Source organism: Pyxicephalus adspersus, chromosome Z (genome assembly GCF_032062135.1).
Source record: "Pyxicephalus adspersus chromosome Z, UCB_Pads_2.0, whole genome shotgun sequence".
Taxonomy (NCBI): domain Eukaryota; kingdom Metazoa; phylum Chordata; class Amphibia; order Anura; family Pyxicephalidae; genus Pyxicephalus; species Pyxicephalus adspersus.
This window is the reverse complement of record NC_092871.1, coordinates 81,082,379-81,104,666: the sequence shown is the minus strand read 5'-3', so window position 1 is coordinate 81,104,666 and position 22,288 is coordinate 81,082,379. Positions and strand designations below refer to the sequence as shown.

Below are 22,288 nucleotides of genomic sequence, written 5' to 3'. Positions count from 1 at the left end.
TATGACTTTTGGCCAGTAAAACCGATCCATCAGTTGTGCCTCAGTTTTCTCGGCCCTTAGAAAATTCCCAAGCGCATCATTGTGGGCCAGATCCAGCACCATGTTTCTGAAAGGCTGGGGAACCAAAAATTGTTCACTGACTTCCTTCCTAACCCTGGTGACCCATAGGACAGATAATTTTTAGTGCACATTCATTCCACTTTTCATTAGCCCCTGGCTTCTTACGCACCCAATTATTAATAGTAACTTGCTCCCTCGCATGAATCAGAGTGGGGTTGCTCAATTGCACTTTGCCAAAGTCAAGGAATTAATGATTTTCAGTACTTGACTTTAGAATATTTTCCTAGTTATGCATTTTCCCCACAGTTCCAAAAACATGGGAAAGTCCCCTTCCACAATCACAGGGTGTACCAGGTTTCTTACCACACCAACCTCATAAGTGACCACACCACTGGCAGTGATAAAGAATACAGGAGCCACTGGATATGTCCTTGGGTCCCCATAGATGCAAACAACCTGAAAAGTCTTTCTAGTGACCCAATCTTACCAAGCACACTGACCTTTGCAGAGGTTACCATACTCCCCGAGTCCAACAGGGCCATGGTAGGCACTTGGTTTTCATATAGCCAGCATCCAAACTGCCCCTCAACAGAAGCAGGGCATGCAAACAGCAACAGTCTTCAGAGCAGACCACACTTCCATGGCTCCTCCTGGGATGGGCACTGGGCTCTTGTGTGTCCCCAGGCATGACACCTCTAACATGGCCCTGTCGGCTTCTATCAGGTGGAATGTATTTGGTGGTTTCCTCAGTGTGAATACAGCTGTGTCCCTGACAGTTTTTCATTGTGCTGGTTGCAGGGTTCCACAGGGGGGTCTGCCTCTCTCTCCACATGGTGGTGACATCATATTCTACAGTAGGGGTAAGTAGCTCCTCATTAGCAGTATATTTTCAACCATCACCACCAGCTGTTCTGCTGTCTGGGGGTCAGCATGACTCACCCACCGCTGCAGCAGGTACTGATTCATCACAACCCTTTCTATGATTTGGGGCCCTGTTAGGATTGCATCCATTTAGTGACCAGCTGGATAAGGTCATGCATCTGTGACCTGGATTGCAGGTTGCCCTGATAGCACCACCTATGCACCCACTGAGCACAAACTGCAGTGGTGACACCTAGTCTGGCATCAGCTGGGATCCCCAGACAGGAAAGGCACTGTAATCCAGACCAATATCATGGGGCCACCCTTCTTGCTCCGCTGTCCTCTCAAATGTAGTGAGGAAGGCTTCCACATCATCCAAAGAGGGTAATTTTCTGTAGAAAGTGGCTGGCTCAGCTGACTGTGTTGTTGCTGTGGGTAACCACCACTGACTCCTGGCACAAGCTGCTGCACTGTCTGTCACTGCCAAGATCTTTGCCTGTAAGCTAGCAGTCTCTTGAAAGATACAACTAAGCTTCAGTGAACTGTTACAGCAGAAAGCTTTGTCTGCTTCCAGGTTTTGCTGCTGCACCTTTGTGGTTTCTCCCAAGGCAGGAAGGTGAGCCTCTGTGGTCTGTTGTTGCACCACCATACTCTTGTAGTAGCTTGCCAGGGCTATAATACAGCTGCAGCAGAGATCCTCCATTTTAATAGGTTCAACAAGGAACGTCAGTCTTTTGGACTACAGTGCCTGCCCACACCTGAGCACCAATTGAGAAGTTAGAGGGGTTTCAGCATAATATTGTCCTTCAGAAAAAATCTATTTATTTTGATTCAGGCACAAAAAAGTAGCTTCCATTCAGCAAAACAAAACACAAAAATGGCTAAGTCCAGTATAAAAAAAACAGCTTGCTGCAGCAAATAAGTCCCACAGATAAGATATTGCACAGTCCTGCCACCACAAGCGGCTATACTGGGCAAACCCGTGGTACTCACAAGTAATCAGGCTCACTCTCAGACTGAGACTGACCCCACCCCAGACATATCTGCCAGGCCATTCCAAAATCCTGGTCTGTAATGCAGGAGAATAGAAAGGCCCACCTAGATCCTTCCCTCCTATCGCAGAGTCCAGGCCCTGTAATAAATTATCAAAGATGGCAGCAGTGAATTGCCAAACTATTGCCAAACCAAACTTCTTGTACTCCTTCTGCAGTAATTGACCTAATTTACTACACCTAATTAATCTACTTCTCCTAAGTGCTTATTGGCAACCGCTAGGCTCCCAAGAATGGTAGCAGGTGGTAACTGCTCTGCATTTTTTAGGCATTTGTAAGTGGCTGGACAAGCACCCCCTTTTTTTTTTTGCATATGGGTTCTAAAAAAACACATAGCAAAAAAGACAAACAAACTAAACCATTTGTTGCCGTGTTGGCTATTTTGCAAGAAGTTTGATAGTAAAACTGTTCAAAACTGTTAATGTGAACTAGAACTTAGGCTATTGAAACTGGCGGTGAGATTGCAGTGTGGTTACAGCTTCCTCACACCAGTGAACTGTTGCACTAGGGGAGATGCTACATGTACGTCTACCTCTGGTAGCCCAATAGAGATAGGAGTACCAGTGATCGCCTGCCTGGTGTTATTCTGCAAATGTTTGTTCTTTAACAACCTTTGCTGCAGTGTGAGTGCTGAATGGCAACTTCTAGATGCTGCACAGGATTGCTGACCATATACAGCAAATCTAGACCTTGATGCACTAGAGCTCTTTATAACAGAGGGAAACTGATTCAGAACTTAACCAACTGGAGCCATTTGTACACAGAGCCTGCTATCACCTCATACCCAGCACTTCCAAGTACACTTAAAGCAGAGGACATCAGTTTAAGAGAGTTCACTGACATTATCCTGCTCTACATTTTGTGATATTTTAATAGTCCCAGGCTTAGAGTCAAGTTATGTGGAGGTGGGAATTGGGTTGGGTAAGATGAACTGTGGGGAAAGGGTGTCATTAATAGCCTAGCTAGAATAACTGATGAAGCTTATGTCCAGTTCTTTTAGGGGGTCTCTAAACGGACCAATCAGAGATGAGACAGTAGATCCTAATTAGGAATATTTAATGTTGAAGAGAAAATCAAATGCTTAGCGGTTAAAGCAGAGATTCTAACTAAAACAAGGAAATACATCAAAATTTTTAGAAATACAAAATCACACCTGTAGAGGAGGATTATTTACTTGTCATTAAGTAGATTGTCCAAAATAGTATACTCAGAAGTCCATATAAGTATAATAGTTTACAAACAACTAATGGGGTGGATAAACCACATGTCTAAAATTTTTGGCACAAAATAACTGTCTGCCATTTTGGATTCTTGTTCAAGCTGGTTCTAACCACAAGAGTCTCTTATCAGCCTTCAAGGCCACCCTGTGTTCAGCTTTCAGGGTCTTCCCGCTGACTGTTTCTGTTTTAGGTGCTGCTTTCTGAATACAATCAAACAAAGCATGTTAGTATATTTTATATTTTATATAAAGACCCCCTATATTTTTATCGGACTTCAAACCAACTTGCAGCTTATAATGCCCCTGGTTAAGTGTCAATACTTTGCCAAGGCCCCAGTCCAACAAATTGCCTCCATAGTCTTTACTTTCATAGATAGACCTCCACTCAACCTTGGAAGGCTAGCCCTGCTTGAGTATGCAAGGTATGGCTCCTGGGGGACAGGAATTTAGCAAGCAAGAAAGCAACCTGGACAGGCCCAGAGGAAAGGACAGATGACTGAGATGATGGCAAGGGTCACATATAATCAAGGGTAACCTGGGAACTCTAGATGCTAGAAGGGATGTGGGCACATGTGTAGGAACATGCATCCATCCGGCATGACAGACAGAAGCATGGGGTGGTAAGTTGTAGCTGATCAGAACTGAAGATTTCCTGATTTAACAGATCTATTCACCAGATCCAGTTCTGCCAGTCACTGCTTGAATTATGATTGACTGTTTATTGATGGGTAAATCCAGATCAATATTTGATTGATATTCAATAATCATTGATCAGTAAAGAATGTTAAGCTGCGTACACACATGCAATTTTTGTCGTTGGAAAGGATCTTTCACGATCCTTTCCAACGACAAAGGACTACACGATGCATGAACGGTGCTGTACATACAGCACCATTCTGCTCTATGGAGAGGAGAGGGGGAGAACGACGGAGCGGCACCCTGCTGCATGCTCTCCCCCTTCCCTTGCATTAGGATCGCTCGTCGTTCATCGTTCGTGGATCCGCCAGGACGGATCCACGGACGATGAACGACGCCGACTGTACGTACGCCAGATTCTCGCCCGATACCTGGCCGATGCCGATTATGGGGCGAGAAAAATCTGACGTGTGTACGCAGCTTTAGCCTTTGATCAATCAATATGCAGCAGGGAGCTCCACTTAACCACTCCCAGCCAATGGGAGCACTCCTTGCAGTTTACACCAACAACTTGGCTATACTGGTTGTGGCTGATGGTAAGGGGTTTACATGGCACTGTTCATAGCTTTCTGAAACCATCACAGCACCCTGTACACCTATAAAGACCTCCAAACCTTAATGCAAACAGGCAGAGGCTCTTGGGAGAAGGTTTACAAATATAAAAGTTGCTCTATGGATGGATGTCAGTCTGTAGAAGTGGGTGTTCCTAGGCAGAGTGCATTTACATGCAGACCCCCCTAGATGTCCACGTGTCTTGGTTAGCCTCCATGAATAAAATGACCAAACCAAAATAAATACAGGACGGGCCAGGGACAATGGAAAAGTAATATTTTTGCTCCCCACAAGTGTTGATCAGTTGATCAGCCCAATTAGCGTGCATTCTATTTTCCCATGTGCCATTCGCCATATTTATAAAGTGGTGATTACCACTTTAAAAGAGCCCACTATCAAAGTGGTGACCCCCCAAAGGAAGTAGTAGAGATCAGTGGGATTTTCTAGGACATCACAGTGTGGCCACAATGAAAGTCAAAGTCAACTACTGACTCAATTAGAAAATGTGCAAATTATCAGTATATATAATTCACATATTGTCTAACTGAATCCAGTGCGAAAATTATGCTTCTTTTAGGTAAAGATTAGGTGAAAATATTTATAAATGGCCCCATTGAAGGTTCATTTGGGCAGATTTTTATGCCTAGGTAAAGTTACAATGCTCCAGTAAAGATTAAAACATTTTTTTCATAGCTTGATACATAACACATGCAAAAAAAAAAAAATGTATCATTGCTGTGAAAGGGAAATAAATGCAAATGGCAATTGCAATCATGCCACAAAAAATATTCTGATATAAAGTCATCAAAATAGTGGATGTATATTTTGAAGGAATTATTCATCTTTATCTTTGCCCTAAATTGCATCCACCAATAGGAGGGAATTTCACCCTTCTCTTGCTGCTGTGTTTACTACACAGATGTCTTATCTGTGCTCCCATTTGTTTGTTTTTTTTAAAGTTGTGAAACTGAATTGGCCAATGAGAAGTACCGATGGGAGGGACGGTGACACTTCTATACTGACTGCACTGATGATATTCATCACTTCATGTTCGTCCTCAGTGCAGGGCAACAGGTAAGAAATTTTACTGACTTTTTTTTCTATAGTTATCAGGTTGGAAAATGTTTTGTATAGAATTCTGTAGTATGCATGCATTAAATATTTTCTTACTGTGTTACATTTTATTTCAGTTGTTTATTGTCATTTGGCATTTTTTTTTTTTTATTTAGATGCTTAGTAAGATATCGGCAGTTGGGTTGCCAGTGAATGTTATATGGCTCGTTCACATGGACGGTTAGTGGGTGGTTAAGGCAGCAATTGCTGATGGTCAACAGCCTACCGACTCTTGATTGTCCGCTTCCTCCTCACTCATATCATTGGTGGGAATGAGAGGTGTTCGGTTGTTGTCATCATTTTCTGATTCTCATTGCAGCATCTGACAGTCCATTGTTCAAATGAGACAGCCATCCATGTAGTGCCTCAACCACCTGTCAACTGAAATAAGCAAAGCTTACATGAATTTTGGTGGCACATCACCTGGGAACCAACATCCACAACTGTCCATGTGCACAAGCCCTAAAAAAAGGGTTCAAAATTGATTGCTTTCTATATGATGCTCCTAGGTTTAGAGCTTTATCAAAATATTTCCATAAAGCCCATGGAAATGGGTCTTAAATATAAAGAGGTCACATGTGCCTTCCTTTGTCTAGTCTTCCAACTCCACCATAGTCCTGGGGGTCCCCACCATGGTGGCTGCTGCATGGCCCAGGACTATCTGACTAGATCAGTCATGCTAAACCAGGGTTCTGTGGAACAATAGGGATCCTCCAGAGGTTGCTAGGGGTTCCCTGAACTTTGACTGGTTAACCTACTATTTGATGGTGACTTCATACCTTCCTGGTCCCAAGCAGTTGGAATAATTTCTGTTGAAATGACTTATAATATTAGTATGACTTTGGCTTCACACATGAGCGTGGTGGTAATATCCTGTAAAATACACAGAAATATGTCTACCTAATAAGGGAGCTGACAAGGTTTCTGTGCTCTAGTGCTTCTCAAGGAACATACCCTTTACACTGTGGTGGGCATAATATATTCCAAGTGAATGGAGCTGAAAGGTACAAAAAATTTGTGGTCAATGTTTGTGTATTAGCGGACACCCAAGTGTGAAACGGTTCTATTTGCCTACAACCATCTTTTACTTCTATGGAAAATGTAGGTTTCAAGACAGTCCTATGCTAGAAGTCCATGTATAGAGAACATTGATTGGTTAAAAGTCAATGAAGCCATTGACCCCAACTTTAGCCCTAATGGGACCTGAGCTTAAAACCTTAATCAACCCTTGTCCAAAAGTCCACAATAATTTATATAGATATGGATGGTCACTGATAACCTGACTTATCCTTCAGGCTTTCTATATATTTTGGATACCCCAGCAGAGGAACTTTCCTGTCATATTATTCAAAATTTCATCAATTTAGGTGTTCCAACTCACTGTTTTATGTTCCAGTGTTTCCTTATCAATGCTTCTTCATTTATTTTCTTTAAAAAATCTAGAAGGGTAAATGGCAACCTCAATAGTGGTGTGGAGATTCAGGAACTTGGGCTTTCGGTGGACTGGCCCTTTAAATGCCCGGTTACATTCTATTAGGCCCCAAGGACCAGCTTGTTTTGCTGATGTCAGCAAGACCTTCTATCTCTTCTCCCCTGCCAGAACTTCTCTCTTATCACAGCCACCTTCTTTTTTAAAGATGCTTTTCTGAGTAAGACCAGTCCTGCCCAGATACATATGACATAGTGTATATGTTTACTGGTTCTGAAGCATAAATGACACTTACTTTGAAATCATGATAAAGTGCTGTATATTGGAGGTGGAGATTTTTCCATGGGTTTGATTCTTCTTGCATGCAGGGTTTTTAACTGATCTATACCTAACCTGCTTCTAAAACTTTATGTCACTTTCCAGTGCACTTTCAAGAGCACGGAACATATAACCTCTAGGCTTTAAAGGATCATTTTAATTTATTGCATTTAAGTTTGTTTTTTTTGTAAGGCAGTTTAAAGAATATTTTCCATCAATGGTGCAAGTGAATACCCCCCTTGTTCCTGTATGAGTCTTACACTCCCTTGTCTGTGGTCCAGTGAGATTTAGATTGTACAGGTTTCTGAGCTGGACCTGTAAATGTGTCAAGGAGATGGTCAGAGACTGCAGGCCTAATACAGGATACCATTAGGAGCTCACATTGCTGCCATGTTGTTGAAGGTACTTGACATGTTCACGTTGATGGGTTATTGACGTCCTTACTCTTGCCTGTGCACTGACCGGGAAAAATCAGAGTGTATCAGGTGTTGAGAAATGCCAGGGGCTATCAGGGTGTATAACCATGCCAGGGGCTTCTGAATGTGAACACCAGGCATGAATTCAAGCACACAGGCCTAAATCCATCCAATATATTTTTATTGACTATGCAGTACCTTCTTGATCAACATCCCAGCCTATTTTATGACCAGCCAGGGATAAAGCGAGTAGCGCTAAGCCTCAAAAATGGAAAACTGCATTAGTTTTTTTTCTTTGTTTTCTTCTCATTGCCTCCTTGGATGATTTGTTGCTACATTTTGGAGCTATTGGGGTTCAGGGGGTGCTGAGAGTAGTTAAAAGCCTCTTTAGAGCTCAAAAAATATAAAACCATCTTTCCTTTGTGCTTATTGGTGGTTAGAACAGCTGACCCCATGCTGCTGCCAAAAGTGCATTTAAGGATTAGTTTTTGCTAATTAAAAAAAATCATGACACAGAGGTTGTATTCCTTCTACAGCAGTAGGTCTAAATTTGGCCCTGACCATGGAGCCCCATTCCCTACTGTATCATAAATCCACAGTTACCACAACATTTACACTTTTTAGTTTTGATAATATTCACTCTGAACACTTCATAGGTCATAGATATTATAATTCTGACTCAAACACCCTGCCATCAGTCTATTACAGCTCTGCTCCTACCTCTGTGCTTCCAGGGCAATGATACATTCCCCATGAAGCTCTGAGTACTGTACACTCTGATCTGGGTCTGGACTGGTTTGGGTGTGACTTTGCAATGTCAAAAGATAACACCTTCTGCTGGCTTTATCTCTTTTATACACTGTATGTCCCCCTGCTGAAAATGCTGCCTTGGCCGCAAGATAGTCCTAACCTACTCAGCAAAATGACGACACCAAAAAATACTGAAAATTTGATCCCCTACAGAAATACTCTATATAAATGGTTTATACCCAACTTTGTCCAAAAAATGTGTGGGCTATACCAGTGTTTCCTGACTTTTTAACATGAGGGGGACCCTACAAATAACTTTCTGGAAACCTCCTCTGTAATTACTATATCTACAGCTCAAAGTATATTAGTGCGGTGGTCAGTGGGAAGAATGCCTCCTGCATTGCTCCCAATGGAAAGAATATCAGCCTTACAGATAGCCAAAAAGATCATTTGAATCTGTTTAATTGACCTGAGAGTTACAAAGTGCTCATTGCTCAAGGATCCCATAGAAACTTCGGGAGGAACCCTGGTTGAGAAGTGCTGGGCTGTACCTACATCTTGTTGAATCAGTTATGTGGCACTGAATCTGGCCTGCTTCTGTGTGTTGGGGTCAAAGGTGTAACTATAGCCATAACAGGCCATGTAACTGCTGTAGGGCTCTATCTGGCTAGACCACCCATTCTCAATCAGGGTTCTAAGGAACCCTAGGGTTCCTCCAGACGTAACTAGGAATTCCTTGAACTCTGGCTGGTTGACCTTCCATGTAAAGGTGACCGCAAAGCTTCATGGCTTATTTCACTTTGTAATGTCAGCATGACACCAAAGCTCTTTTTGACTATCTATAGAGAGAACATTCTTTTTACTGAACACCAGCGAAAGAGGTATATTTTCCCTTAATCTTTTATGGTTTTAACAGGGGTTCCCCAAAACCTGCTAAATATATTCAGAGTTCCTCAGGAGTGAAAAGCTGTGGTAGATAGTAATTCATACTGGTAACAGTTCTTCAATAAAAATTTGCATGGGCTCCTATTATCCTATTGTGGTCTAGGGGGAGTTCCAGTGACTGTTGGGGTACATTTTTATATGCCAAGTGTGCTCACCCATCTACGCCCCTGCCAGGTGTTTTTGACCTACTAAGCACTTCTATCTCAATCCATGTCTCTGCCAACATCAATGCGTACAGACTAGTGTCCTCCAGTTGGCTCTCTCCCATGTCTTCTGCTGTCCAATTACAGCAGGGAGGAGGAGATGCCAGAACAGCACCTGGCAGGGGCGTAGATGGGTGAGCATACTTGGCATATAAAAATGTACCCCCACTGTGAATATGGAGTCATGGGGTGATCAGGGGAGCCTCTTACAGTTCTGGTTATGGGCCCCATCCCAGTTACATTTCTGGCCTCCACCATATGGGATCCTTGTTCATAAAGCCAAAGTAACCTATCAGAAACTATTTTTTCATAGATAAAAGTAAAATATGATTGTTTAATAAGTTTCTTCAAATTTTACATTCCACATTGCGTATAACATTCTTGACCATCTCTTTTTTTCCTTTACCCTTTTTGTAGTCATGTGTAACCACAAACTGCGAGTGTTTTCCCAATGAGTGAAATTACAACTGATCACTTAACTATTACACATAGAGGAACCACCAAATTATGTTCTCCAAATGTTACTACAACAGATGGGAAGGGGGAATTGTGAAAAAAAATGATCCTGTCATTACTTAACACTTTGCAGGCTGCTTATATCATGACTTGCCTATTAAATCTCTGTGTTGCAATAAGGCACTTAAATATCTTGCAGTGCCATTTCTTTTTATTAACACCCCAAATGCACCTGTAGTGTAGCTGCAATGCCCAGAAATGCACTATAGTAGGCAGCAGCCCATTGCATTAGAAATATGAATTCAATTGTATAAAACAAACCAAAAGGGAGCTAAGAGAAGCTCATAGTTGGGGGTACATACATTTTTAAGCAGTTGTACATCATTGGTAAGTGACAGAAGCAAGGATACATGGGAACAAATACAAAGTAGTCTTTATAATAGCCTAGAGCCCTTATTTACCCACCTACTACAAATTTTTGACACATGGATGCACACTGCCTGAATGAATCATCCATTGGCATCTTGTACCCCCTTGTGTGCCTATGCTACTAGCTCCAACAATCTCCCTCAGCTATTACAATGATGGTGTAAGCGGCAAGTAAAGTGAGACTCCAGTGGTTTGTGGGGAAATCAGAGAAGGCCCACAAGGGCCCAGTTAAACCTTTTGGATGTGCCATCAAAGCATGCATCAAGCAGTACTATTTGGGTTTCTTTTACATGATCTATGTGTTTTGTTCCAGATACCCAGATATTTGAACATGGCTTCCCTCATTAAACTCTGTCCCGTCTACGCCCGGGACCCCTCAGTCTTCCTGAGGGTAGCTCAACCCGCAATCCTGCGCAGTGCAGAGCGCTGTCCAGTCATGGTGTCACGCGCCTTCACCACTAGTGCAGCTAAGCAGCAGAGGTCGAAGGATTCTACACCACCCACTGGGAGTAAGTAATAATGTTACAAAGGGGCTAAAGGTTCTGATTTGTCTTAGGTAGATTCTGATTCTTACCTAGGTATAGAAGACCTGTCCATATATTTAGACCATTTAGTGTATTCTTAAAAATTCAAGGTTTTAGCTATGACCAGATCATTTTTGGCTCTACATTCTCTTCTCTAACTCATTTTTTATTGCAAATGTAGACCATGATATATAGTATTATATTCTTCTTGGCCTAACTGGTCTACCGGCCAACAGTCTACTGATCCAGTAGAAGGTTTCTATGCACTGCATGCATATTGACAGCTTTATGAAGACATGGTTTCATGCCTTTGATGTGGAAGAACCTGAGCGCCCTTAAAATCCAAGCTCTGACTGAATAGCTTTGGGATTAAATGGAATGCTATTGATAAAATATGAGCCAGGTCTTCAAATCGAACATCAGCCAACCATGTCTTTTTTTTAAAAAGCCTTCCTAAAAGAATGGAAACTGTTATAAGGACAAAGGGTGGACAAATTCCATATTAATGGCCGATCCATATTAATGATTTGAAATATTATGTCCAACAAGCTTATATATGGGAGTTGCTCAATTATTTTCAATCATTTGTCCATATATAGCTCAATTTTCTAAGCTAATACAGTAGGAAGTGAATTTTTTCTCAAAATTTACAGTACCCTGCCTGAAAATAAAGATCCTTGTTCTTGTGTAAAGCTTGCTAATATAGGTCTTTATTATATATTTTACAGCATATTACTAAGCATATATTCTATAGACAAAAAGTATATTTTTAAATTTCAGTACCCCATGGAGCATCCAATCGGCGCACACTGGCTCAGGCAGCCCCACAAGCTGCCACTGCCAATGCTACCTGCCCCTTTATCGAGACAGAGATGAAGAAGGAAGAGAGTGGTATTGTCCACAAAGCTGGGCCTGAAGTGCAGGAGGATCTCAAAACCTACAAAGCCGGTAGGTATCGTGTATAACTATGAAGTTTCCACCTCTCCCTCGTAACTGTCCCTCTTATTTCCAGTGGATAGATCTGGGTGAATTATGAATTATTTAAAAGTGAACAGATTTGTATTTTCCTTCAATACTGAACACTGAACACTGAACTTATTAAATAATAATCTGTATGCAAAATCTATGTATTCACATGCCCGCTGTACCCAAGGACTTACAGATAGACTTACAGAAGACCAATTGATTGCTATAGGGCCCTGGAGTACAGGAGACCCATGATTGTTTGAATATACAGGAAGTGGTTTTAGGCAACTATGTATTCTGTTGAAAAAAGATGGATGAGTATCTTAATGCGCAAAATATATCCAAATAATTTATAAGACATAGCACAGTACTTGCTAGGTAAACCTGGTTGTATTGTTTGCTCTAGGGTCTTGAATTTTGTAGATTTTTGTAGATGCAGTTTTTTTTTTTATTTATTTTGTCTTTACAAACAAAAGTTATAATAATAGGACTCATCTACTTCCCAGATGTATTCAGTTCTCTCCTGTATGAAGTCCAGGCCAGCCTGAAGAAGAAGTTCCTTGGTACTCCCATAAAAAAAGTGAACCTTGGAACTGGTGCTCCTCTCATCCCAACTCATCTGATCAAAGAAAACATGCCAGGTACACACTGATTTGTCATCTCAAGCTGTTGACTTCATGAGATTTATTTATCTTCAATTACTTCATTGTTCTTGATCAATTTTTCTCTAATGCAACATGTGCCTACTGATTAGAAGGAACCGATGAGTAAACATGTCTGTCCTGTAACGATAAATCTCCAACACAACTAATGCTTGTTAGGACCTGTGTTCATGGGCTTCAAGAGGGTTCTGAATCCCCATACAAGTGTATGAAATCCAAAGCCCACATGATCTGAAAGAGGTCCACTTCTGATCCAACACACCTGTCTCAAACTGATGCCATAGAGACCAGCCTAAAACCTATTGAGCTGATCAGAAGTAGGTCTACTGCTGGTCAAAAGCACCAGTCTCAAACTAATGCTAAAGATGCAAGCCCAAAACCCATTGAGCAGGTAAGAAGTAGGTCCACGGCACCTGTCTCAAACAGATGACATAGACATAACCTCAAAACTGAGCAGATCACAGGAAGTTGTTTTTCTGGTCAAATGCACCTGTCCCAAACTGATGCCACCAAGGGAAGCCCAAAATCTGTCAACCAAGACACTTCCACAACCTTTATGAGTTATCCATATTGTCTATCACTATGATCACTAGACTGTGTGGGCATTACTGACTCTAATATACTGTTCCCATTAGGTGGAGCTGCTTTTGGGTACGATGAGTTCTTCAGCCGGAGGATTGAGGAGAAGAAACAGGACCACACATACCGAGTGTTCAAAACTGTGAACCGCAGGGCCGATGCCTACCCATTTGCTGAGGATTTCTCTGACCTCCAGGGCAACAAGAAGGAAGTGTCCGTTTGGTGCAGCAATGACTACCTGGGCATGAGCAGGCACCCAAAAGTGCTGCAAGCCATTTCGTGAGTACTGATACAATAAAGTAAACCTTTCATATGTACAAATTAAACTAAAAGGCAGATATTTAGTGTGATCATGCACTCACTGTGGTCATTGAGCACAATTTGGTGCTTTCTCAGCAGGAAGTACTTAAGCTCTGCTGATTCATGGCCACCCTGCCGACTAATAGAGTCCATCCAATAAATTCCTGTGTCATGTCTGAGCCAGTTATTTCACAGAGCTAACACTGCTTCAACCCATGTGACAGCACTTGCTGATTAGAGAGGAAGCAGAGTCATATGTTCCTTTGCTGGACTCAAAAATTGACTCAAAAAGTTTTTTCAATTAATATATCAATGTATAAATATATGCATGATTTTAAAATCTGGCCGGACTTTAGATCAAGCCAGACTCCAGCCTTATCATACGTTTTCCATATATGTTCAGGCTCCTCTACTCTACTGAAATGGCAGATAACAAAATGATTTGCTTTGCTAAAATCTTTGCATTAGAGGGCAGACTTGTTCCCAGGTTGCACAATAGACTTTTAACTAGTGCAAAAGTTGTTTTTGTAGCTTTGATATTTTTAAGTCACTGTAAGTCAATCAAATTATGCAATGTTTATGACAATTTCCGTTTTCAGAGAAACTCTTAAGGAGCATGGAGCTGGAGCTGGTGGAACTAGGAACATTTCAGGCACCAGCAAGTACCATGTAGACCTGGAATGTGAATTGGCAGATCTTCACCATAAGGATGCCGCTTTGCTCTTCTCTTCTTGTTTTGTTGCCAATGACTCCACTCTGTTCACACTGGCCAAGATGCTGCCAGGTAGGTGATAGTGTGATAGGTAGGTGATAGCTGCCAGCTGTGAAGTGTACTATCATAAAATGGCCAGTACACTAACCCCACAATGGGGGGCAAAATATTATCTAGTACCTTTTTCCTAAGCACCAGAAGGTGCTAATCCCAGCTCCCTAAGGTATTTGCATTATGGACATATTATAATCTCTCTATCCTGCTATTGTTTTTTTCAGGTTGTGAAATTTACTCTGATGCCGGAAACCATGCCTCTATGATCCAGGGCATCCGAAACAGCGGTGTGACAAAGTATGTTTTCCGCCATAATGACCCTGCCCACCTTGAAGAACTTCTTCAAAAGTCAAACCCTAAGACACCAAAGATTGTTGCATTTGAGACTGTCCACTCTATGGATGGTAAGTCCCCAGTCTTCACTTCAGTATTTCATGTCTGCCCAGGCAACAAAAAATGTGTTTGGTATATTGAATTTTAACTCAGCTATTCAGAACAAACAGGATTTAGAGCTGTTGTTAGCCTTGTTATAGTGCCAATTATAAGAAAGGTCTCAGTAATAAGCCACCTTCCATCCACAATGTATACAAAATACACCACCTCATTGGTAAGTCGCAGAAATAAGAGAAAGTTTGTCCAAAAATATGGTCATGTAAAGGATTTGTCCAAAGGTTTGCAGGTCTATTCAACACCCTGGCCAATGCTCTCCTGGTGGCAGGTGGTCAGGGTGGATATTCCCAGCTGATCACTGCTTCTGAAATGTGCTCCTCTGTACAAATAAACATGTACATCTAAAGAAAGATCCCGTTTTAGTATTCAGTTTATTGAAATATTTTTTTTTACAAAAGTAAATTCAATGGCCAGGTTGCATGTACACACTCAGCCTGTAGGCCCTTTTCCAGATATAGGAAACGACTACTGTAAATGGTTACATTACTACGTAGACTTAATGATCCATGTGGTGCAATGGTGGTTGTACAACTTATCAAACATACTTTTTAAAAAAATAAAAAAATCACATCAAATGTGTTCAGTTTAAGACATTTAAAGACTGGGGTTGGACAGCCCCTATTTAATTCATCCCCACAGTCATGTATGGTATCCGGTCTTCACTTTCAGGTGCCATCTGCCCCTTGGAAGAGATGTGTGATGTGGCACACAAGTACGGAGCTTTGACATTTGTGGATGAAGTGCATGCAGTAGGACTATATGGAGCTCGTGGTGCAGGTGTCGGAGAAAGAGATGGAGTCATGCACAAGATGGACATTATCTCTGGAACATTGGGTAAGCTATATAGTGCACATAACACTGCTGCTTGGAAAAATCTTAATCACGCTTGGAGAGTTTATTCATCCATTTGATACATGCATCTTTTTAGCAAGCCACAGATTTAGACCCATTAGCAAATCTAGCCACACAATATCCCTAATGGTGGCTAAGACTTGGTTGAAATGTTTGGCTACCCTCAGTCAATTATTCTTTCATCACTAAATACACTAGGCATATGACCCCTTTTAAGTTTTGGGATGCCCCCCACCCTCCAAGCCTTCCTATTAATCAATGAACTAAACATGAATTATCCTTATGTTTGTTATATAGTCACCAATCAACTCACATCAAGGCTTTGTTCATATAGGCTTCAGTTTGTACAATGGTCTGTTCACACCCTTCCAGTGTGCTTCATTGGTAATGGCATCAAATTCAACTACCATGTTACTGTAGCTGTGTTCTACTAATAAAGTCATAACACACTATATGGGTTGTGGTGTCCAATCTTGTCTGTTCATTTAAATGGGCTTCTTTAACACAACACACAATCATGGGCAACATACTACTAAATAACATACCTGTTAACTCCATGCTCCAAGATGCACAAGTGTGAAAGGGTTCTTAAAGTATTGATTACAAATAAATTGCCTATCCTTTGCAAGCTTTGCTAGTCTTTAAAGTACTATTCAGTTCTATGTTAAAAGCAGAGAATAAAAGGTGTATTGGCTTTCACATTCTGTGAGTTTTAGAACTTTGTAAAGCTTGTTGAAAGTCTGCTAGGAACAAAAGCAAACCTTCTGATTAAGATCTGCACTTAATATTCCTAAACTGATACTAATGAGTTATTTAGAGTTTTGAAGTTGCCAAACGCTTTACAAATGTGTTGCAATAGCTTGCTGCACTCACCACTTTTATGCAAGCTACTGCAAGGAAATCTGCAGCAAGACTATAAAGACTGAGGCTGTTGCTAAATTATTCCACAAATGTTATTTTTTTTAGTTGTCCTGCTTTTGCTAGGTCATCTGCAATTTAAGAAGGAGTGCAATGGTAACCCACATATATTACTCAACATGAGCTTTGGTGAAAGTGTACCTGAATTTTGGATGTCTTTGTTAAAAAGAAAGTGTGTGCATGTTCTCTTGAGACATATGATTAGCTTCATATCTTTACTTTGGCTCTGTAAAGTTCAAATCCTCAGATATTTCCTATTTACTACTCAAAGGCTTGATGACAGTCTATAGGCAAATTGTGTGAATAATTTAGGACTGGGACTAAGGAAAGGTTTTAGGTAAATCATGCAATGAACACCCAAAATTTATCTTCAACAAATACAACCAAAGCTCAGATGGTTCAGTTTTATTTCAATTGTACTAATTTATAGACTCAAAATAGGGAAAATTTGCTGAGCCATAGCCAAATTGCAGACATGTTTTGGTTGTCATGTACCACCAGGTGCAGCAGATCTTTGCATCCATTCCCTTATCCAAGATGCCAGTACAGACTGGGTGTGTGTTCAAACAAGCAAGACACAAATCAGCTGTGCTCAACCCTTAGTCAATATAAACTTTGCCTGACATAAACCCAACACCCAGTTGCAGTAAATCTATGTTTGGTAATGTATAGTCCTGAACTGGCTTATGGTATATTGTCTTTAACAAAAACCTGTGCTACGTGAAACCTGAAGTCTGCTTTGCTGTTCACTCATTCTTAAAATTCTAGCAAAATATTTGGTAGGCTGGTCTATTGTCTTCATTTTTACCTATATACTGACCCCAAAAAATGCAAAAACAGCTGACGTTCTTACTGCAGTCTGATTAGATTTGCTGCAAGAACACAAAAGAAACCATCAGCACACCGAAAAAATCTAAGGTGGTATAAAACATTATTGTTCTAGCCAAAGTACAGAGTGTGGGAGTTAGGCAGGGCAATCCTTGCTTTTGTCAGGAAAAACAACATTTTATACCAGCCAACTTCTTAAGTGGCCTAGTTATAAATCCTGTTCAGTGGTTATGCTCAACCACTGGTTTGCTTGATTTGACTGGGAGCAGAGTCTTCTTTTGTGGCTTTGCTGAAAGCTTGTTTTAGGTGAGATCCTCAGAATATGTTAACTTCACAGAATTAGCATTACAACCACAGCATTACAGAGGGAATTTGTTATTAGATTTATTTCAGTAGAAAATTTCTTAGTAGATTCAGTACTAGAAGAAATCAGTACTCAAACTGGGCAGAGGAGCCTTCAAAAGTCCAGCCAAACATATGGCATTTTTCACGTGTGCTTGGAAGGTTGATAAGGGGGCTTTATTTCTTTGATGATTACAAGAACAGAATTAGAGTTGAACCTTTATAAAGGGGTAAAAAACCAAGCTCAAATACTTTTAAAGCCAGAAGATTGTGTCTATCCATGTGAAACACATGCTGTTGTAATTATCTCTCCATACTTTGCTTTTTCAGGGAAGGCATTTGGTTGTGTTGGGGGATATGTAGCAAGTACTGCTGCACTCATAGACACAGTGCGCTCATACGCAGCTGGATTTATCTTTACTACCTCCCTCCCTCCTATGGTGCTGGCTGGAGCTGTGGAGTCTGTGAGAGTCCTAAAAAGTGAAGAGGGGCAAGCCCTGCGACGTGCCCACCAACGCAATGTCAAACACATGCGCCAACTCCTAATGGATGCTGGATTGCCTGTCATCAACTGCCCCAGCCACATCATCCCCATACGGGTGAGTTGACATCACTGCTTAGAATGCTTGCATGTTATGTTAGAAAAGGACATTCTGCATATATGTTAGATGTCTGGGTATGCAGGATATGGGACATGATCCAGGAGATCAAGGATGTCAACTGTCATCCTGAGGGAGCATCATGGACATAAATTAGGTCATAAGTAACCAAGCCAAAGCACAACATATTTCTGTACTTCTGACACCATGAATTACCTTTTTGGACAGAGTTTTATCCTCCTTAGGTTTTGGTGACCATTGTCCTTAGTACATAAAGTCTTTGTCACTATGCCCTGCATGGGCCTATTCTTGAAATAATTTTCATGCAAAGGACCACAATCCCTTTATACCAACACTTCCTATCTCTCTTTTCCCACTCGACACAGAAATGACATGAGTCACACACTTAATATTGCTCAGACCTAGCAAACTAGCAGTTCTGACATCTCAGCACCAGAATAGCCTCTTTGTAGAAAGCATGCCATTGGGTGCAAAAAAAATGACAGAACAGCATCCATGTCAAAAACAACCAACATTGCTTGACACAATTCAAAACAGAAAGTGGTACAAGTTTTCTTCTGTTGTTGTGTTGTCATCTAAGTTTGTAAATAGTTGTTGGTGAACGATTTTTATGGACACATTTTATTCGCCTATGTAAAACTTTCTCTGTTCCTTCATGGCAGGTTGGTAATGCTGCCCTGAACACTAGAATTTGTGACATACTTCTGTCTGAGCACAACATTTATGTCCAAGCCATCAATTACCCAACCGTTCCTCGTGGAGAAGAATTGCTGAGGTTGGCTCCCTCCCCACATCATACTCCTGACATGATGAGCTACTTTGTAGGTAAGCAATAATCTATAAAGGATTATAATCTCAGCCATAGTGCATTTTCCATATATATTAATGATAATATACGGTCAATGGAATGGTCTGAACAAGACTTTAATGTTTACAAGCCAAGACCACACAATGGAACTCATGTGTTGGTAGCACATAAGTTCAGTCAAAAAGATACACTATGTACTCTTACCATGACATTATGTATGTTTTCTCATAATTTTATCAGGACTGATGTTAAAATCATTATTGGATTTCCATTTTACAGACAGCCTGGTACATACATGGAAGGAAGTCGGGATGCCCTTGAAATCGCCATCAGCTGCTGAATGCAACTTTTGCCACCGCCCCCTCCATTTTGACTTGATGAGCGAATGGGAACGCACCTATTTTGGGAATATGGAGCCCAAATACATCACAATGTATGCCTAATCAACACATTTAGGCACTGCACACCCAAACCAGCCACCTTGTTGGAGTAACCATCATTATAACTCTTCTATACCCACTACCAGTCACCTGAGCCCCAGTTACAGCCTAGCTTTCTAACATTTCTACCATTCATTTTTCTCTGCAATTTACAAGAACACACAAAGTGTATTTATGAATGCTTATACATAACCAGAATACACCTAAAGTGATAATACAAGTGCAACATTTGTATTTTTGAACTTATGATTTCATACTAATCTTAGAACTGACTCTAAAACCCTAAGAAGTATAGCCATTGTTTAGCCATGCCCAGGCTTTGAATGTGTATGAGATCACACATGAAAAACTGAAAATAAAGGTTGTGCAAACATTCTGCTGTGGTGTTTAATTTTTTATTATTCATTTTTTATTGACAGAAGAAAGGAAAAATACAAAATACAATCATATTCAGAAAGATGGAAAACATTTTACTGTAACAGATGTACATGTATGAAAACTTGCAAAATCTATTATTAGCATTAGGAAGTAGTACAAGCAATAGTTCCGGAGGACCAATTCTTTTCCTGCCTTATTTTTCATTTATTTATTTTTTTATTTGTGAACTGTTTCTTTATTAAGAAAAATAACAAAAACAAACCAAGTCACTCTGGACTTTAAACAAACAGAACGAAATTGAGGGTGAGTTAATCTCCCCTCAAACAACCTAGGAAAAATTGGACGTCCTGCTGTCATCTCTGTACCAACAAAAAATGTGTATGGATGTAGATGTCAAAGGAACGGAGTAAGGGTTGATTAAGTCATATATCAAAAAATTCTGTAAATCTGCCCCGCCAGGGTGTTTGCATGGCAGCCTCATATCCCTAACTCATATTTATTGTGAAATTAATGCCCTTTGGTCATACCAAACAGTGGTCTGGAAGAGATACAGTTGAGTGGGAGATATTTTAAATATGGTAAGTGCCAAAAATTTTTTGAGGATGGGTATTCATATACTGGGTGGCTTCTGTCTTATCTATAACCATAGGCGACTGCAGGTATTGAATAAGCTAAGTAGTAGGAGGAGGAGTAAGCTCCAGCCACTACTTCAATACACTTTTCTTTGCCACCAGGAGGCACAGGCGCTCGAATTTGGAGACCAACACCTTCTGGTCAGTCTGGATAAGGGGATTATTAGGTACATCTGTGTGAAATAGTGCCAGATGTTGGGACAGATGCCTAGTACATCCTGTAATTAATGCCATAAATTTAAATACCAACTGCCAAAAGGTCAGGATTAGAGGGCAGTGCCACAGAGCATGCTCCAGAGAGGCCATAGGTAGCGCACATTAAGGAAAAGCTGTAAGTCGGTTGGAAAATGACTGAGGTCTAGTTTTTAAGTTGAAGGCATGGTATGCCCTATGGATAAGTTTAAATTGCAATTCCCACCATTGTTTACTGACTATGGCTTTGCGTACACTTGCTCAACTAGATTTAAGCATGTCTAGTCGGACGGTAAAAATTATTCAAAATTGATGCCCAGCGCTGTACAAATAGTTGTGTAGACTCTGAGGCTCCCAGACAGTCAATGAGTAAGGGGTACATATGTGAGATAGAGTGCTTTGAGGAGGGTGTATCTAATATTTGTCTTATCTGGGGTGGTAGTACCAATTTCAGTTGTGTATCCGATCGCTTAAAAAAAAAACGGATTTTACTTGCAGGTAGTACAGGAAATGATGGGAAGGCATGGCTACTTGGCCAGAATATAATCAAAAGGCAGGAGTTTGTTGTCTTCATCCACCAATTGACCTTGATTTTTAACTCCTCTCCTCTCCCAAAACTTCTGTGTTGTTTTTTGATAAAAGTTGTGGCTTCTGCAGACCAAGTTGGTGGAAGGGCCAGAAATTGGTCCTATAAATTTAAAAAACTGAACTAGAAACATGAATGGTATTTCTTAATTGCTAGGTGAAATACATCTCAGACATACTCCATGACCAACAGTATGCCCCCCATCTTTCAAAAAGTGAGCTTCGGCTCTTCTTGATCCAGCATGGCTGTGGCAAAAGCCAGCTATATAAGAACACAGTTTAATAAGATTGGTATTGAAAGCTGTGTAAACAGAACCCAGGCATCAACCCTACTCAACACTACTGGGATGAGTCTGCTTGCAGCCTAGGCCCTCCAAAAGCAGTAGCTGACCTCCCATTTGCTCTTTTGGCAGTCAGTGAGGAAAACACAAAAACACCCCTTAAAGGTCTGTTTAGTTTACCATTAAATTGTGGGATATTAGGAGCAATGACCTACTAGAGAGGTGGTTAATTGTAAAAATGAACCTTACATTAGCGTTCGGAGTGGATAATGCTTACAAAATGGTCCTCCTCCCAGTTCTAGGTCCAATCAGTAATCATATTTATGAATTGCTGGCATAGGTATGGAAACAGTAAACACATTCTTACTTACAGATATTGTCTTTCCATATATATATTTTTTTAATATGCACCGTGTCTGAACAAATCTGAACTAGCACAGTCATCCCCCTACTAGATTGGTATAGCCTGCTCCTTCTCTTTTCTTTTGGTGCTAACCAGCTAATCAACCCTATGTTACAAGTACATATTTAGCAAGATCACAGAATCAGAACCATCAGCACCACCATTAAAAAGCCAGCCACACAATATCTCTGATGGTGGCTAAGGGTTGGTTGAAAGGTAACCCTTAGCCAATCAATCCTTCAGCACTGGAAACACTGGGCACA

The 22,288-nt window shown here is 40.9% G+C and overlaps 1 protein-coding gene across 1 annotated transcript; it reads left to right on the top strand.

Annotated features, from left to right (window-relative positions):
* The first annotated feature begins 5,406 nt into the window (after positions 1-5,406).
* ALAS2 (5'-aminolevulinate synthase 2) lies at positions 5,407-19,927 on the top strand. Its single transcript, XM_072429562.1, has 11 exons — positions 5,407-5,514; positions 10,813-11,008; positions 11,804-11,971; positions 12,496-12,630; positions 13,287-13,509; positions 14,130-14,314; positions 14,521-14,700; positions 15,416-15,580; positions 18,017-18,285; positions 18,969-19,131; positions 19,394-19,927. The coding sequence occupies exons 1-11, from the start codon at positions 5,488-5,490 to the stop codon at positions 19,555-19,557; spliced, it is 1,875 nt and encodes a 624-aa protein (XP_072285663.1). The 5' UTR covers positions 5,407-5,487; the 3' UTR covers positions 19,558-19,927.
* Positions 19,928-22,288: the final 2,361 nt, after the last annotated feature.

Coding starts and splice junctions, on each gene's coding strand:
- ALAS2 (XM_072429562.1), top strand. CDS start 5,488: ATGTTCGTCCTCAGTGCAGGGCAACAG. Junction 12,631..13,286: donor GATCAAAGAAAACATGCCAG/GTACACACTGAT, acceptor TGTTCCCATTAG/GTGGAGCTGCTTTTGGGTAC. Junction 14,701..15,415: donor GACTGTCCACTCTATGGATG/GTAAGTCCCCAG, acceptor CTTCACTTTCAG/GTGCCATCTGCCCCTTGGAA.